At 36.5% G+C, this 19802-nt stretch overlaps 1 protein-coding gene across 1 annotated transcript in view; it reads left to right on the top strand.

Annotated features, from left to right (window-relative positions):
- ZNF385D (zinc finger protein 385D) overlaps nucleotides 1–19802 on the top strand; it is a 406850-nt gene that overhangs the window by 312265 nt on the left and 74783 nt on the right. The window contains exon 4 of the mRNA XM_062508742.1: nucleotides 3557–3667. Coding sequence (XP_062364726.1) covers nucleotides 3557–3667 — 111 coding nt within the window. The remainder of the gene's footprint in view (nucleotides 1–3556; nucleotides 3668–19802) is intronic.

The raw sequence follows: 19802 nt of genomic DNA, 5'->3' as shown, positions 1-19802 counted from the left end.
AAAAGGTGATGGACAAGTCAAACACAGTGCAGCTCTCAGAGCAAACTCTCTTTGTGTTGTAACTTACAATGCAAATATATTTTCAAGGGGAAGTAAAGGGACATCTTGACAGCCTTGGTCTTCTGCACAGTTTTTACATCTGAATGATAATCTTTCATGTGAACTGCAAACTTCTCTGTCCTTCACTTTAAATGAGAATAAATGAGTTTCATCTAAGAAATAAAATCTAGATAGCACTAGTAATGAGTAAAAAGCAGATTTTGTCAAAGTTTTTCGTAATAACCTTTATTTTGAAAGTGCACACCACTTACATAATTTGAAATAGAATGTATATGTGTGATTAGTAATGTTCAGTAAGCCTCAAAGTACTTGGAGATGCATTAAAGTATCTCACCGCTTCCTGATTATCTCACCTATATTATATTATTTCTCTCTTTATATTTCCCTGCAATTCTTGCTCTCTATTTTCTGCAATCAGCTAGCTATATTCCTCTGACTCTCAGCAGGTCTCCTCTCTGTTTTCCAGTATCTGTGAGATCTGAGTCCTTATCACACTGTACCTAAGTATCCTGTCGCCTCTCAGATTTCCTGCATAAAACTTGTGGAGGCTTATCTAATGCTTTTTTTGGTGTTTATTTGGAGTTCATGGATTGGTGATGTTTCCCAAATGAAATCTGCAGGGAAAAATAATTATGTTAAATACACCTCAAGCGTTCTGTCCCATCTTTATTAGAATCTGGTGCTAAGTTTTTAAGTTTTAACTATGCTTTACAGTAGCAAAGAACAATTCTCCCATCCCTGGAAGTGTTCAAGGCCAGGCTGGATGGGGCTTTGAAGAACCTGGTCTAGTGGAATGTGTCCCTGCCCATGTCAGGGGGTTGGAAAATACATGATCTGTGAGGTGCTTTCCAACACAAACAATTCTATGATTCTATGAACTGGCAGAGAAGGGATTATTATTTGGAAGTAGATTTTCTTAATTTATTTGATAACTATCCAGAACACGTCTTCATTTAGAGCCACAAATACAAATCATCCTATTCACAGTAATGTCATGCAGTTGTATACCTAGAAGTCAACATCTTTAATAGCTCAAAGGGAAGGGTGCTGATGGGTTACTCTATCAGCAGATAAACAAGAGCAAATATGTGGTCTTATTAGAAACAAACCACACGTTTTTTCCATGAGACAAAATTAAATATTACATAGAGCAACTATTCCACATATTCATGATCTTTATAATTCTAAAAAATATTTTGTCTCATTCTCAATATGTATACATTGGTTGCCTCAGAAATCCAACCTCATTTAGAACTAGAATACTTACTCTGAAGATGAGTAAATCCAGTTTAAAAAAATTAGTCTTTCCATCTTATGCACCATCATAATACCTTTTATTTAACCCTTAGAGCACTTCGTTGTTGGCTTTCTCAAGTCACTGTGAGATAATGGGCACTCTTGTGATAGTGGCAAAAGATTATCATGGTAACACTGAAGGCCATTATCTCACATAATCTGACAAGTGCCACACCTTGAGGAAGTGAACAGAGAAGCTCTGTAAAGAATCTCACAGCTGTGGTTAACATGAACCCAAACAGTTACACTGGATCACAGAATACACAATTTCTTGTTACCCTGTGCTCACTTATCCGTGTATATGAACTTCCGGTTTCCCTAATTGCTTTAGACCTTTTTTTGCAGTGGCAAAAGGAACAGAATTTCTCCAAACTTAAACAACACAGAGTTAGCATCAGTTAAGACCGTGTAATGCTTTAGTGTTAAAAATAACAAGATAAAGGTCTATCGATTCTGCTGGCATAAGTGTACACCTCTCAGTGGAGCAGTCTAAAAAAAGAACAGCTGTTAAAATTTATTTACTTTCCTATGTAGTGGGTGTCTTTTTTCATCTATAGCACAGTATTTTTGGATCATAGGCTTTTTCAAGACCATGTTACTCAGTAAAATGAATGTTCCTAGAGCACGGTTTGATCACTGCAGAAAATCTTACACGACTTGCTGTCATTTTTCAGAGCTTGATATACTCTGCCCTTAGTCATCAGTGTTATTTTGGGGTTATGTACAGTGGCATCCCTCATTTCTAGGTGGGTTTGGTGTTCTTTTATGCTGGTCAATACACAAATGTACGAGGTATTTCACATCAAATTAAAGATGCTTAAACTGAGAATTTTTTCCAGATCATTTTGCCATTCTGTAAAGCTCTGCTGTCTTCCTTGGTTTGTTTGGGGGGGTTCCTGTGTGTCTGTGTTTTTAATTTTTATTTTTTTAACCAATCTTATTTTCTTTTCGGCGGGAATTAATTTAAAGATCTACTTTATATTTGACACTGAACAGCTGTCAGGTGATGGAAAAATTCTGTAGTGATCTGTTCTGGATTCACTGCAATACAGGCCATGACTTTCTACCATTACAGCTTTCATGAATAATTGATTACTCTAAGGAGAAGCTCTGATTCTTTATTTATCAAATAACCCTTTGCCAGAAAATAGTGAATTATGGAGACATGGGAATGGAGAAAGATGGGGTCTTTTTCATGGCACACACTGATTATGCTCTGTGAATACTGGTTATCAGAATTAGTCAAAATATATGAATTTAAAAAAAACAATTTAAAGATATATCAGCAGCTTAACCAAGTTGCTGCAAAGCTATTACCAGACTTTTAAAGCATATGTCAAATGTTTTTTGTGAAAAGAAATAAGAAGAATTTTGTTTAATTAATTTGGGGAAAGTGATTTCAATCCTCCAAGTAAAGCAGTCCCTCAAGTAGTTTTTGTGAAGTTCTCTGCCAAAATGGTACTTTCTTTTTTTTTTATAGAGACCATGACTTGTGGACAATATCAGATCAGTGTCCTGGTAGAAGTTAACTCAGAATAATGCTTTTCATAGAAGTCCAAATTCATCCTTAAAGCAGAGTTTATTCAAAATAGTTTCCTCCAAATGACTGTGAAAATAATCTTTGGAGGATTCATATATTTTGCAAGTTGTGTAGGTGTTGTTTCAAGGAAGAGATTAATTTATTGGTTCATGAAATATTATTATTATTATTATTATTATTATTATTATTATTATTATTATATTATAATACTGAGGTATTGTGTCCTATTTTGAAATTATATGGGCATAATATTCTTTCACATTATCATTAATCCTTTTCTTAGTGTTTTTATTTAAAATATTATTGTTTTATTTATTGAGCTAGCTTTTCTCTGATGTGAAAATCACAAATTGGTGTTTGGATAAGTAAACCTGTTCAGTATTTGCAGCTTATAACTTTCTTCAGTAAAGGGAGATTGGTGCATATAAAATTGAACTAAAGATATGTTTTTCAAGAAAGTTAATGACACTTTTCTTTGTTTCTTTCTGCATAAACTCTTTGTATAACTGCATGAATAAGAAATACTCATTTTCGAAGAAAAATACTAGTTTTCTGTAGATCATGGTATGGCAGGATACAGAACCTGTTTTGAGATTTTAGATAACATAGCACACGGTGGAACAGCAAAAGCTTTTTATTTTTCGTCTTCTCTTTTCACAGATGGACCCAATTCAAAAAGCTGTAATAAATCATACATTTGGAGTTCCTCTTCCACATCGAAGAAAGCAAATCATATCATGCAACATTTGCCAGCTGAGATTCAATTCTGATGTAAGTCAATCATGTTGTATAAGATTAGAAATATGTACTTATCTTTTGGGATGTGCCATAATTTTCAGAAATTGAACCTAAATGAAATGTTGTGATTTCAGTTTGTTGCTGAGCAGATGAAAAGGCTGTAGGATGTTTCAAATAAGCACAATGGCTTGGCAGTGATTATACACCCAGCCAGATTTTCCCTGCCAATATATCCCTGTAAGCCCATCAACTTTGGTTCTGCTGCCCTGAGTGTAAACAGGAAAAATTGTCTGATCCATTACTGCTAATAACACTGGTATATTTGCTGAATTCTAATTCTTCTAGCAGTCCTGGTTATGTTTACCTTCAGCTGGCTCATGCCTTGCATCCTCTTGCTCTTCCAGCAACGAAACAGAACAAGCTGAACTGGAGATGGTCTCTAATATGCTGAGGAAACTAGTCTCCCATAATTACCCAAGGGAGCTGTGCTGTGGTGCTCCTTGCCATGTAATACCTGGTGTGTCACAGAAAAGCCTCCTAGGTTTTAGCTCTTCTATTTCCTTCTCAGAATCACTGTGCATGAATACCAAACCTGACATAGTACAATGTATTTTTTCCTGCCGTTCTAGGCTCTTCAGGAAGTTTCTTCACACGGGCATTGCTAGTGGGAACTAATCTTCACCTGTCTTTAATTCACTATATAATTTAAATATGGAAATTACTTCTGTCAGTAATAAAATGGTTTAACTTAGAATGAGGTCAAACCAAAAGTGTCCATGAGGTTCCTTCCTAATTCTAGACATAAGGAGAAGTGAAATAATTCTCGTGTACTTCTGACTCTTTAAAGGCAGCTATTTATATACAGTTTGTACTAATTTTAGTTTATTGATTATTTATCAAAGCCATGAGCTTGTCAGAAACTTAAATTGAAACTTGAAGCCTAATTTTAGGGATTTCCCATCTGGGAGTGAAAACATTGCAGCTCTTTTCATTCCCCTCAGCATTTTATCCCTTGGTAATAATTTCAAAAATATCTCTGTCACAATTTCTGGACCAGTCAGCATCACATATTTAATTTAACTGATTACTCCAGGTTATTTAGTTCATTTACTGAATGGACACCTTCTCTTATAACACTGACATAATTCTCAAAGAGTGGTGCAAGGAGGGACAGTACTCTCTCTGGAATGGTCATTTCCCTCAGAGATAAAAATAGAAGAGTCAAATTAGGCTTTTCCATTTAGAAGCCAGATGCCAAAATTAGGACTGTGGATACTGAGTCATTCATGAGGAGGGGATGATGGAGACTTCTGGGCCACAGTGGATCTTACCAACCGAGCAGCTCAATTTATCAATCAAATTTTTCAGCTTTGTCTCAGGGAAAAGCATGCCACACTGAACACAGTATAGTTGAGAGATCGAATACTTCAGTGTTACATACCAGAGTGAAACACCTCCTTTCAAAGAGGATTTGTTTGTCTGCAAAAAGATCTAGACAAAAGTCAAGATTAACACATCAGTAAAGTTACTTAGTCATCAGTAGTTGCACGACTTGGATTGATATGTGGAGTGGAAAATTTTCCTGCTGAGAAGGTCTAGGCCTTTTTTCAGAATAAAATGTTTGAAGTAAAAACCCTTCTACCCAGAAACAAAGTATAAGTGGACACAGATACTTTTTACCCAAAGGTTTACTCTGATCCCATACTGCTCCTTTTCTGCAGCTCTTAGAAAGGATTCTAAAGAAGAGAGAGGGAAGAAGCAGAGGCCGTTTTCAGAACCATCTACAGTGTCCAAAAAAATGGTTTCAGAAGACATCTATTAATTTAAACTGTTCACAGGAAACTCTTGGAAGACTAGTTGATATTTATCTGTCCTTTCACACCTTCAGGTGTTAGAGTCTTGAACTCAAATAGCTGACACTGTTCAGAAGGCTGTTTTAATGCTCCTCTCTCTCTAATAGATCAACATCATCTTTACAGAATGGGGAGACCTTGATTAGTATGTTTCATTTTCCTCTTTTACTAGTCACCTAAGTTTTAAGGCAACCACAGTGTTGATTGATGGAGAGATTATGATCCAAAATCTACCCATTGATTAACCTGGAATGATATCTCTCCCCATTTCACTACCACACAGAAGCAATTTGTGGATATCTTTATGATGGTGTCTTCTTATTCCAGTGCTTATAGTTATTACTGCTGAAAATCACAAAGTGATCAGCTGAGTTGTTCAAGAAATAGTCTCTAGTTTGAGTTCCACTACAGTTTAAAAATGTTTTTCTGCAATGTGAGGGGAATAGGCAGAGCTATTTCCTACATTGCTTAGGTAATTTTGAATTGTCCACCTGTGTCTGAAGGAAAAATATAATAAACTCAAGATTTAATATTGGGATTCAAAGGAAAAAATGCTTTGACAAAAAAGAGCTGTTAGCTATCATTTTTTGATAACTCTACTATGAATGCAAGCACACACATTGTAATTCTTTCTCCTATTATCATGAAAAAGTTTTCATTTACTCAATTTCTGCCTTTCATTTTCATCATATTTTGTTGAACACAATTTAAATCCATAACAGCAATAAATAACTTTTCTGTCTAGGAACCTAGGTTTTGTGTCTATTGTACCAATATGTCTCTATTTTTAGATGTGGGAGATAGGTTTTATCAGAGAGTAATGAATAGAAATTCCATTTTCCTGGTGTACAACAATATTATGAAAATGTTTACAATAAAACAGGTCCGTGGGATTTTTCTTTTTTACATAGAATATACAATTTTCTCCCTTTAGATAGAGATTTCTTTAAGAACAGCAGAGCTCTTTTTTTCTGGTTACATGGTACTAAAATCACATTTTAAAAATATGAGAAAAAAATAATCTAAAATCATTTAGCTTTTTTGTAAAGGAGTTATCTATGAATCTTCATAACAGCTGTGTGTTCAGTATTTCTTTTTAAAATAAACCTCCTACAAGGGAAGGGAGGAATGTGCAAATAACCAAAGTCTCTCCATACTGAGCAAAAACATTAGAACAGCAGAAGTAGGTTTGTGTAGTCCATTTCAAGCCTTTTTTTTTTTCCAGGGGCATCTAAATATATCATTTAGACTCATATTGTGCATTCAATCTAGGGTGAAACATTTAAATATATGCTTAGCTGCAAGTGCCTATGTTGCCACTTAGATGTTGGCAGCTGCTGAGAGCCATTGCAGTAAATGCTTGCTTTGTAGTAAACATTAAATCTATATCTTTAAGATCTAAAAGCATCTGTAAAATGTAGTCTAGCTGATTTCAGTAGGATAATTCAGGTGCCTATAGGTAGCTGTAGGAGTAAATTTTCTGCTTATGGCCTGGAAAAAAAGAGAAAAAAAGCACTAACTGAATTTTCCTGCCTTGACTATTTGATCTTCTTTTGCCCATGAGATTATTTGATGAATTTATATAGTTATCAGTATCTGTAAACAAGGTCGTCATTTTGCAGAGGGATTACCTTTTTCTTCCCTCTGATTTAACAAGATGGCTGAGTGATGACCCAGTTTGCTTTTAAAGAAAAGAAAGGTTGGGCAGCATTCTGATGTGTTTACAGGACTTGAATTCCCTTATGATACACTTTAAAAATATTTCCAATTACATGAGCCAGAAATTGTTGTTTGACTTAAATAGCAACAGTAGTAATATTTCCCACCAAATCAGGGATGCTCATCACTCCTTATTTGTTAGTTTTCTACTTTATTTTCTTCATCTCTATAGCTCTATATGTATTTGTCAGGATTCAAAAGGTGGACTTCCATTAAAACAACAGTGAAGGACTTTTTTGAGGATGCGAATGCAATATAACTGCAGTATTTTACTATCATTATAACTTTCTATGGGGAAAGAAACAGGACCAGTGGACTAATTTGCTATTTAGGATATGCTTGATATCTAGAATAAAAGATTAATGTATCAACTTGTAAGGGTCTAGTGTATAATAAGGTGATAATAAAGAGTCAACATGAATTTGTCAAGAACAAATCATGTCAAATGAATTTAATTTTGTCCTTTGACAGGGTAATTGGCCTAATGGATAATAGGGAATAAATAGATGTGACATATTTTGGCTTTAACAGTAGTTTATACAGTCCTATGTGACAGTCCTGTCAAGTCAGTAGGGAATGTGGTCCAGGTGATATTATTAAAAGTTGGTTGCACAACGGTATGAAGAGTAAGAGTAGCTGCTGACAGTTTCCTGTCAAAATAACAGGTCACAACAAGTCAGGATCTGCAAGAGTCTCTTCCATGTTAACTGCTACTCTAATTTTTCATTAGCAATGTGCCTGATAGAATAGAGTGTACATACTCCAGTTTTGTGGATGACATCTAGATGAAGGGTGGCAGCTTCTTGATGGATGATGGTAAGTTCCAGATCTCAGTCCAAAATTATCTCTAGTTGAAGAAAAAAGTCTGGAATTCTGACAAGCGCAGTAAATAAAAGCATGAACTATTGTGCTTAGACTGGAAAAAGTAAAGGCACAAGTACTAAAATGAGTAGATGTTGAGCTTAATGGCATTACGAATCATAATCCAAATATGATTGCTAATGCGGAAAAAAAGAAAGAAAAACCTCACCCATCTAATCCTCTACATGACATTTTTTCCCCCAAATCTGAGATAAGTAAGTATTCCACAGCAAATATTCAAGAGCAGCCCTACCAAGAAGGATGGGAGGTGCTTGTGGATGAGAGGCTGGACATGACCCAACCATATGCACCTGCAGTCCAGAAAGCCAAACAAGTCTTGGGTGGCATCCAAAGCAGTGTGGGCAGCAGGTCAAGGGAAGGGGTTCTCCTCTGCTCTACTCTTGTGAAACCCCACCTTGAGCATTGTGTCCAGCACTGGGATCCTTAGCACAGGAAAGACGTGGACCTGTTGGAGCACTTCCAGAGGAGGGACACCAGGATGATCAGTGGGCTTGAGCATCTCTCCTGTGAGGAGAAGCTGAGAGAGTTAGAATTGTTCATCCTGGAGAAGGGAATGCAGTACAGATCACTGTGGCCTAGAAGAAAGATAGGAACAAACTTTTGGACAAAAGATAATGGTTTTAAGCTGAAGGAGGGTCAATTACATTGGGCATAACAAGTAAGTTTATTAAAATGATGTTGATAGAACACTGGAACAGGTTTCCCAAAGAGGTTGATGCCTTATTCCTGGAAATATCCAAGGTCAGGTTGAACTGACCTCTGAGCAACCTGATCTAGTTCAAGATATCCCTGCTTCTTGCAGAGGTACTAAACTAAATGACCTTTAAAAGGTCCCTTTCATCTCAAACTGGTTTGATTATATGAGCTGAAACTGGCAATGCCTCAGGTAAAGAGTTACTTTTTACAGTGGTCATCACAGTTCAACAAAAGCATAATTAGTTGCAGAATTTAGAACACATCCACTAGTATGACAAAGCATGAAAAAAATTCACTCAGCTAGGAAAAGCAGAAAGAACTGGATAGATGTACATCAAAAAATACCAGGAAAATATAGTTAACTTTCCATACCTGAAAGGGAGTTATTAATAGTTTAGTGGCCAATTGGTCTTTGTTTCCCTTGGTTTTGATAGATAAATGAATGTGACTAATTCTTCAGATTAATTTGATTTAATAGAAGATTTTTTTGTTGGTCTGCTTCGTGAAACAATTTTTCCTGTAATGGTAGTGAAGTTCTAGAAGGAAATGTTGGGACAGTTGAGGGGTGCCTGTTGGCAGAGGGTATTCACAAATTAGTCACCTGTTTCTGAGGCTGGACAAGAGATGGTGGATGTAATCCCACACCTGAGAGAGAGACTATTATGACATCTGGTTGACTAATTTACAAATCTCTCTCTGTAGTTCGGAAGATATAATAGAGATTTCCTCATGCATTCCCAATGACATTCACACCTGGCATGTGGCCTCTGTTTTGCAAAGAGAGGGGAACTTTAAAATATTGGTCCATTAAGAACTACGAAAGACCGGTACAGTTAAATGCTATAAATTATTTAGCATTTCACCCTTCTGATTTGAGATCTGTTGTTGGTGAATTTGCAGAGATATGCTTAAAAGGTATTTGAAGCAATCAGTGCTATTTGCCTCAATCCCTGTTCTGTTTGTGGCTATAATCACAGGGTCTTATTCTTTGCATGTTTTGTTGCCCTTCCAATTATGGGTTAGATTCAGATTTATAATTAAGCTAGAGGTTTAGAATTCTGGTTTGGTATAAGCCAAATAATTTCTGCTTGAATTATAGTGCTCATCTTTTTTAAGCAAAGTCATTTTAGGCAGGTATTAGCCATCAAGTACTTTTATTGATTGATTGATCGATCAACTGATTGATTATCTTGGGCTATTTTATTTTTTGTCATTCCAAACCAATGTGCCTGTGTTATATTAATTAATCAGCATGGTTCTATAAGGAAAATTATTTTGTGCAAATATTTACAGATGCTCAGCATCCCCTTAAAATCAGTATTACTATACAAGGGTACAGTATTCATTGCAGCAGTTGTACATGAATAAGCATAAAAGTTCATCCAGATCAAACTTATTCATGTATATATATAATTTATATATTTCTGTAACTGTCTCTCTATATATATGCTACTTTTTTCTAATAATGCACCATCTTTCCTGTACTATGGAGTTAAAGTAGGGAGAAACAAATACTGATTCCAGTTACAGAATTGAACATGCTATTTATTTGAGATCATTATATGAGTCAGAATGGAAATATACTCAAAGTGGATGTTTTTCCAGAGGTATTGGTCTGTGGTATTCACTCTAAAAAGCAGCAAGTAATCACAGAAAATGATTAGAGTGCAGATTTCTATGGGATATCTGGCATTTGCATCAATACAATGCAGAAACAGTAAAGAACTGCTAACAAAGTATTTAATTACTTGATTTTTTGGCATTCCAGTAGTCTAACCAAACAGCACTGAATCTTATGCATTTGCATTGCTTACATGAAAAATTTTGAAAACAACCTGCTATATCCTCTGCCCGGTATGATATTCAGTGGAGTCTGTTTTTATAGGCTTAGCCTGCATATTTTAGAAGCATTACCTCCTCTTTCCTAGACCACAGTTTTAAAGATTGTAATATGATTTGCAGTCAGATCTTGTGCAACTCTGGTCTTTCCAATAGAGAGCGTTCAAACTTCTTTTAAGATTTTTATTTTCATTTTTTAATATTAATTTTGAAAGAAAATAATCCTTATTTACTTATATGTAACCTTTTTCATGTAGGAAATAAGTAACTTAATTTATAAATTATGAAATCCAGAATAATCTGAATTTAAGAGTAGTAATAAATTTTGACACAACCTCCACTTTCTAAAAGCATTTCTAAAGTGCTTAAATAGAAAATATAAATAATTTCTTTTTGTTGTCTAAAGTACTTGTCCCATTATTTTCACTTTCTATACAGTACTTTTATGAATCTATACAACCTAGAAGCAGAAATTATTCATATCTGACAGAGTACCTTGTCTAGCTTTGAAGTACTTTTGATGTTTGAACTCCAGAGTACTTTTGGAGTACTTTTGGTGTCGAACTGAGTCCTCTGACTGATATCATAAGGTTGTGACTATTCCTTTACCTCTTAAGCATTGGCAGCAATCTAAACATTCTGCGTGACCCTCAGTAACTGCTGTGAGTGGTCTCTGTGTGGTGAGCGAGCTGCGGAGCTTGCTAGACAAACTCACTACACAAACTCTTGATACTCCTTGTCCTCATCGCCTCCTTTTTTGGTCTAGAAAATCGGTACTGTCCTAGAACACGGAGGAGCCTGGGGGTGTCAAGCCTGCAGGGACATTGCCTGGGGTCAAGAAGGCAGTAGGAAAGAAAAAGGTTTTAAGTAACTGAATTTTAAGAAAGAATGTTCTTACTGTCAGCTGTTTTCTTAGGCGGTTGCTGGTGGGGAAAGAGGGAGTGCCTTTGGTGTTCACTACGTTCATGTTACAAGACTTACACTTTCCTCTCAAAATTCACTCTCTAGCCACACACAGCAGTGGTAGTGGAAGAGGGAGTGTCTAAATGAAGCACTGGAACAGGCTCCCAAGGGAAGTGGTTGGGTCACCATCCTTCACGGTCAAGATGGGTATAAGTTGTACTTAGGGACTTGGCAATGATGGGTTAACTGTTGGACTCAACAATCTTAAAGGTCTTTTCTAACCTAAACTACTCTATATATCCAGCAGAAAGGAAAATCTAATGCTTTCAGCTACCTGGTCCCTGAACAAGCAGGGTTAAGGAGAAATGTCTAAGGTCCATGTCAGCTGAATATCAGAATCACTATAGAAACATGATCCTGGAGAAATTAAAACATTCAGCTGATCATCAGGTGTTGCTGTGTAGGACTTAGATTATGTCAAACAAACTTTTTTTTATTTTCATTTGGCAGTTCTTGCTTCCTACCTCTGCTTGTCCTATTAGGTTATTTCATTTTAAAAGCTCTTACTTATTTTGATAAAACAAGTCAACTGTGCAGAAGGTTTGACATCTCTTTTAAATTACTAGAGTTTGCCAGAAGTGATATGTGACTAGGCAATTGCTCTCTCTGATAGTCCTGTTTATAAATTGAAAAAGATTAATGACCGGCATTCTGACTGTGGAATATGAAGTCAAATTAGTTTAAAAGGTTTCTGCTTGTGGCAGTGAGGAGAATGGTTGCAGTATTTGCCCTTTTGGGGCTGACTTTTAACTTTAGGTGCGTATGGATCTCAGAACTGCAAAAAGCTGAAGGAAAGGCACCACTGCTATCAGTGGTGATAGCAGTTAATAAGACAGAAAGTCTGAAATAAAAGCAACCTGACTCCACATCTATGTGTGTTACTGTCAGAAATTTCCTTTCTCTCAGAAATTATTACATTAATATATAAGCATGTATCAGAAAAAATTATACTGGGAGGAAGCAAGCAGGCCTAAATGGTCCAATAGGTCATTGATCTTCCAAAATCTGCTTTCAGGGGATTATCTGCTAGTCACCAAGATGACTTCCAAGCAAATTACAAATATGTTTTCAGTTGTTTTAATGGATTTGGTCCTGTGCCTGCATTCTTTGGGTTGCAGTAGAGTCAGAAAGATTTTGTGCCTGGTGGAGGAATATGTGAATGAAATTCAAATGCTAAAGTTGGGCAGGTAGAGGCTAACCAGAACTTCTTTGTTTTGGCTTTTCAAGTTTTTGGCTTGAACTGTGGGAAAGAAGGCAATGCTTAGTATTTTTTTAACTGTACATTGAAAAATAGCATTTTATACATGAGGGAATTAGTATAAACAGGTGAAAAGATAGTATAAAATAGGGAAAAGGAATTCTCTTCCAGTTCTGTATTGTGACATTTGTGGAAAAATCTGCCTGTTTAAGCAACAAGGAGAGAATTCTCTACACTTTTTGCCCTACACTTACTTGTGTTTGAGGCATTTTTTTCCCTGTCACCTTCTTCAGTTAATGTGCCAAGTCAGTCAGCTCTAACAAGCAATTGAAATTTAAGAATAAACGTGCTGGGGGAGCCCTTACAGAAACCGCTTTCTATATGCAAGCCCTCACTTCAAGGAAAGAAAAAATTTAAACTCTTAGTTGTGAAATCTTCATCTAGCATTTTTGGGTCTGTTTTAAGTTCTTACTTTCACATTTATTTTTTTAAAATAAGAATTAATACAGTGGAGAACCTGAGATTCTGGATTATTAATAGTAGGTGAAGGTAACAGATTTCACTGTAGAAGTGGCAAAACATTGCCTCTTCCAGGTACCAAGCAGTGACTCCTGGTTCACATTCTCAGGCAATGATAAGGACATAAAAAAGAACCAACAACACACAGACAGGAGTATATGCCAGTCTGGGTTACAGAAAGAGCAAGTGACGAAAATGTCCAGCAAATTTTATTATTTTATCAATACACCCCTCTCCCTCCCACACCCTCGCAATAATTTCTTTTAAAAATGCATTAAGAGTAAAGTTGCACTTATACTTGGCTTTGGTTGATGATACTCTCTTCCAACACCCATAAAATCTTTCCAAGTAATGTTACACAGACTCTGGACACAGTTTTTCGTTGTTTTTTTTTCTCTTTTTGGTCAGTAAATTTGCACTCCCTTAGATACCTGTAATATATTCTTCTTTACTGTATCTGTGCAGCCTCTTCTTGGAGCAAATATAATGTTTCTTTTTGAAAGGATTGCTATTAAACACAACTGCCCCTCACATAAACAAATTCCACTTCAGAACATCCAGGCCTGACTTTTTCAGTTCCTGAGTCCTTTTATCACTCCTCTCTTGTCTTTTATAGTCTCGAGAGATATTGCTATTGTGTGTACTTACTTACATCACAGCTAACAGCTGGGAGCCTTATACTCTGAAGGAGTGGAAGTGCAACCCAATACCTCCTTTTTAATGCTTTACATTGGAAGAAAAAAATCACGCATTTGAACTATACTTTTGAGGGCATATTGCCTACACTTGTGCATTTTTATTTTTTTTCAATTTTTTCAATTGAAAGTGAAGTCTTTCAAGGTTTTAGGTGGTTAAAAGGGACTGACTTCTTTTCAGCAAAGACTTTAATATGGGACTTACACCTAAGTCCCTCATGGACTTTGAAATTTGAATTATTAATTCAAATCATGTATTTAAACTGAGGTAATAGTCTATGGGTAGACCACTCAGATACATTCATATACATAATTGTCTGACCACAAAGTATGATTTTAAAAATACAAGGATTTAGTCTGTTTGGTATTTAGACAGGTATCACTGTGTTGTGGTGGGATAACTTTAGATACGAATGCATAGCAAATGTACTGAATTAATTTATATTAGCAATTTTTGATAGGTATAAATGTTTCTTTTTATCCCGTAGAAAGGAGATTTTATAAGGTAGTTTCTGAACAGGTTTTATCCTTTCCCTGGCATAGCCTATTTTCTCTGCATCAGCGGACTTGTCATGATAATCAACTTTTTTGTCCTAACCATCAATCACTCCTGATTACAGCTGGGGAGATGTTCTGTTCTGTTGATCAGCCCATCAGTGCACATAATGTTACACCTGGAGACAAGTGAAAATCATCCCTTGGTGGGAGAATCACTTGCCTTCAAGCCTTTTGTCTGAAGTATTTTAATTTACATTTAGAGTATTGAAATTGTCAGTGCTTGCTTTGATTTTTTTTATTTCTGTGACAAAAATAATAAGTTCAGTTGATCTTTCCCTACATGATAGAAGAGGAATGCTTTTCTGTTTCAAATATCTTATGTTCTTTCTCACTTTATTGTAAAAATATTGCAATAATTATAATTATTGGAATTAAAAATGGAATTGTTATGTGGTACTCCATTAGTAGAAATTTAGTATTCTTATATGCTAGCCCAGAATTTTTGAAAAGTTTATTTTGTTGGATTTTAATCAAATATTTGGTTAGGGTAATATTTATCTTCAGTATTCAATTTATATGAAGGTTGTATAGCAAATTTCATAGCAACTAAATAATTAAAATCTAAATTCCTTTCTTTACTGAATTATTTTTATACTGTGGTCATTACTGGATAACACTTTTTTTCCTTTTAATAAAGGTAGTTTTCAAATGACACAAGACATGAAATTTCTTTCATCTTGAGGAAGCATCTTATGTTTTGCTAGTAATTTAAATATGACTTTTAATTAGCTATCAGAATGACTAGATGTAGTTTAATTGTACCATTCTTTTTTCATCTATGGTCGCTTTTTTATTTTAGGTATCTTTTCTAAATAGTCATTGTCACCAGCTAATCCTTTCACACATCAGAAAAACACAACCTATAAGACAATTATAAAGCTGATACTTCAAGGATTACAGGATGAAGTGTAAATGAGGAAGAAAGAATGTGACAGTGTGGGGTAATAAAGATTTGATTAGCAATCATGTTTGTACATAAAAGGCTTAATTAGCAATGGCTCATTTTTCTATTCCTGCTGGTCATTTTCAGGACAGTGATGTATTGCTTTTTTGCCATGAGGCATGCCACCCAATACAAGGTGTTATGTTTTCATTAGCTGTAGATACTTCAACATTATTATCTCTCACCTTAGTCTTCATCACAATACAAAACATGTCTAAATCTCATCATTGAATAAGACAATTCTATGTGCAGTAATTTTAAAACTATGGGATATTTGCTCAGATGTTTTGTTTCTTTTTAAATCAATGTAAAAGCGTCAAATTGCAAATCAAATAATCACTAAGCCTCAGTCCTTATATTCTGTCTGCTTAAATATCTTGTTTGCCAAATACAGAATTTCATCACTTGCATAGGAGTTGTTCTTCCAAAGTGACAAGCTGTTTATTTTTATGGTTTAGTAATTAATCTGAGCACGTGGTACAATTTATATTTTACAGGTACATCGACCTACATTGCCTTTTCAAAGACTCTTATAATTTGTTATAATGACAGGACAGAAAATTATTTTTTTGTTATTGAATAGATTTTTAATGGGTTTTCACTAACACAATTCTAGCCAAATAGCCCATCACAAGTTACCTGTCAATCTTCAATTTATTCTCTAGCATGTTTTTCATACCAGATTCATATGTAGGGATAAACGGTTGTAATAAAGTAGATTTCTAATGTAAACACATTCTGAGAAGCAGTAATAAATGAGTAAGAATGTCTGAAGATGTCAGAAAACATGAACTATATTGAAATAATTAACATTTTGGACACTGGAGGAATAAAGTTTTTGAGGGTTTTTTATGTGTTTAACAGTATTTTCTTTTGTGTAATTCTCAGGGCCAAGGATTTCTTTATTCCAAAATTATTTGACATGCCTAATCTGTATCTCTTCAGGGCTTGAAAAGCCTGTAAGAATGAAACTTCCTCCACAGAAAAGCTAAGATAACGTGCATCATGCATAAAAATGGTGCAGAAGTATTTTGGCTACTCTTCTAGAGTTTGAGCTCTATGTTTTGATTGATGAAATGGGCCTTTACTAGCAAGGTAAGCCAGGGAGGAATAAGACACAGGGAGAAGACTGGGATATTTGTAGGCTTATTAGTTTCTTGTGTGCTAAATTAGTGCTGTTGGAGGTGGTGCTGCATCAAAAAAAAAAAAAAAGGCAAGAAGTAAGGAGAGGACACACATTCAGAAGAAAGAAGCAGATGCAGTGGCATTCAGCAGTAGGGATCATGAGGAGTGTCACTGCAGTGACAGTGCAGAACAAAGGTTCTGTTCCAGACACTGAGGTGTGTTTTCCTGAGGCATGCAAGAGGAAGAAGGAGCTATATAGGAGATGAAACAAATAAAAATATTGAGTAATGGGAGCAATGATGCAGAGTAGGAGATCAATATGTGGAAAAAAAATGAGACTCTCAGTCTGGCATAGTTCATGATTAACATTTGGGATACAGTGACAGAAAGGGGTGATTTGAGAAATGGAAAATTTCAGGCAGCAAAGTAGGAGAACAATTAGAGCCATCCAGGAGCTACTAATGCTGAATGATCATAAAGGTGGTGGTTGAAATCCAAGAAAACATTATGTCCAAGTCCAGAGAGTAGAAAGGCTTGAAGACAGAAACTTGAAATACATGACCCTGGCCAGTGCAAGCCATTTTCTTTCTGTGAACTGGGAGGAGGTTTGTCACCCAAATATTCTTCAGTTGGTTTACTTGAGATTCAGATCCTCTCCAAAGTCAGCCTTAATTAATATTTTTTTCTCACTCACTAATAAAACCTATACAAAAGTTGAGGTGGGTGAATTCTGTCAGCCTTTTTCTGGTATTGCAGTAAGGAATAATGAAAGAAGCGGTTCTAGAATAGATTAAATGGATAACTGATTTAAATCTGGGTTTTCAAAATTAGCAAAGATTGTATATCATCTTTCTCAGAAAGTCTACTTGTATCCAAAAGATGTCTATTTCTGTATTTCCTGAATGGGAAAGTGAAGGCAAAAAATATTTACCTTCCCTTCCCCCACCCCTACTGATGTCCTCGTGTTGGCAATTTGTTACGGCTGCTCCTGACCCAAATAGTAGGACATTGATTCTCATTGAGGAGGTATAGCAACCTAGAGTAATTGGACGATGAATTTTAATTCAAGTATTGAAACTGATTGCTGCAGCCATAAGAATCTGTGTATATTGCAGGCATGATTCCTTTTTTCTATAAAAAGAGGTCCCACCAGTTCTAAATATGCATTTTTAATTTAGTATCTATATTCACAACGAACTGAAGGGTTTGAACTGTGGCTATGAAGCAGGATTTGCCTTGGCTGACTGGGTAACAGCGGCTTGTGCCATTTCAGTATGTTGTTAATAGAACATTAATTACATTTAGGACAAGCCAGGGGCTCCTGGTGTTTCACTGCAAGCTATTTTGGTGTGCGCAAAGATGCATTTTCAACCTGATAAGTGATGATAACTTGTAACCGATTAAGTGATGGGTTGGCCCTTGAGGACCTTTGGCTGGGGAGAAGCATAATTCTCTTTTATCAGCACCAAAGGATAAATCAATGGGATGATGATTTTATCATTAACATCAAGTCATTTTCTGAAATTCTTGCACTGTAAATAGCTACACATTCAGACATAATATCACAGAATCCTAGATTCACTAAATCTGGAAAAGACCTCAAAGACCATCAAGCCCAACTAAACAGTATCCCCAAGTGCCACATCTGCACATTTTCAGCAAACATAGAGTTTAAATTCTGTTGCTGCCTCTTGTGGTAATGTGCAGGACCAATGATGTGGTCTGTCTGATCAGATAAAGGAGGTAGAGGTTCTCTCCTGTAATATGTCAGGGTGGGGGTGGGGGTGTGGTTTGCACCCATATTCCTAAACCTGTTTGACTTACTGAAAGATATTTGCACATGACTGAATAAACACTTTGGCTATAGATTAAATCCATTGTTAGCAGGTCACTGCTTGTCCTCCTACCATATTTGGACTAGTCAACACTTTGGCTTAGCCTGAAAGCTCCCAGTTTTATTCCTGGCCAGTTGTTTGTCTAAAGTAACCTGCTAGATTTGTCTTCTGTAAGCCTGAAGGTGCTAATGCATCTTAAACCTCTCAGCTGGAGGTAATATCTAGTTTGTACTTGAAATGCAAAACACAAAAAAGAAGCCTACAAAGTGGAAGGAAGGACAGGTAGCCTGTGAGGAATACAGAAAAATTGGGATCCTGGTGGATGAGGAGCTCAGCATGACTCTTCAATGTGTACTTGTAGCCTAGGCAGGCCGCTGAATCCTGGGCTGTACCAAAAGCAGGGTGGGCAGCAGGTCGATATTCTGCCCCTCTGTCCACTCTGTTAAGTGGAGTGCTGTGTCCAGCTTTGGGAGAAGAGGAGAAGGACATCCATCAGGAGAAAGACATGGACTTGCTGGAGTGGGTAAGTCCAGAGGAGGGCCATGAAAGTGTTCAGAGAGCTGGAGCACCTCTCCTATCAAGACAGGATGAGAGAGTTAGGGCTGTTCAGTCTGGAGTAGAGAAGGTTCTGGAAGGACCTTACTGCAGTCTTCCAGTGCCAGAAGGGGGCCTACAAGAGAGCTGGGAAGGGATTATTTACAAGGGAATAAGTCCTAGTGACAGAACTAGAAAGGGTGGCTTTAAACTGAGACAAATCAAGTTTAGATCAGATACTAGAAAGAAATCCTTTACTCTGAGGGTGATGATGCACTTGAATAGAGAAGTTGTGGATGGCCCATCCCTGGAAGCGTTCAAGGCCAGGCTGGATGGGATTTTGCATAATCTGGTGTAGGGGAAGGTGTCCCTGGCCTTGTCATGGCTGCTGGAAATAGATCTTTAAGATCATTTACAACCCAAACCATTCCAATTCTGTGATGTGGCTGGTGGAGTAGGTGGCACCCAGAGGCACATCATCCAGAGCTGGCAGTGGAGGCCTCACAAGGCTCTGAGGAGACTGACATACACGGGCACAGGGATGTCATGGTTCCAGCCATTAACTCTGAAAACCAGGAAGATGCCCTGGGAATGTCGTCTTATCTCAGGCCAGCTAATTTGTCTCAGGCAGCTAACTTGCATATAACTGGCAATATTTGTCATAACTTGATAAATCATAGGAGCTTACACTTGCAAGTCCTTTCTTTTGCAGTCACAACATTTGCTGTCTACTATTACCCTTCCAAATCCATAGTCTGAACTCACACCCTTAAGGTCTTTACAAGGTAGAGTCCTCATTTTCTCAGTCT

The sequence above is a fragment of the Cinclus cinclus genome, chromosome 1 (assembly GCF_963662255.1).
Source record: "Cinclus cinclus chromosome 1, bCinCin1.1, whole genome shotgun sequence".
NCBI classification, from domain to species: Eukaryota; Metazoa; Chordata; class Aves; order Passeriformes; family Cinclidae; genus Cinclus; species Cinclus cinclus.
This window is presented reverse-complemented; position numbering and strand designations above follow the sequence as displayed.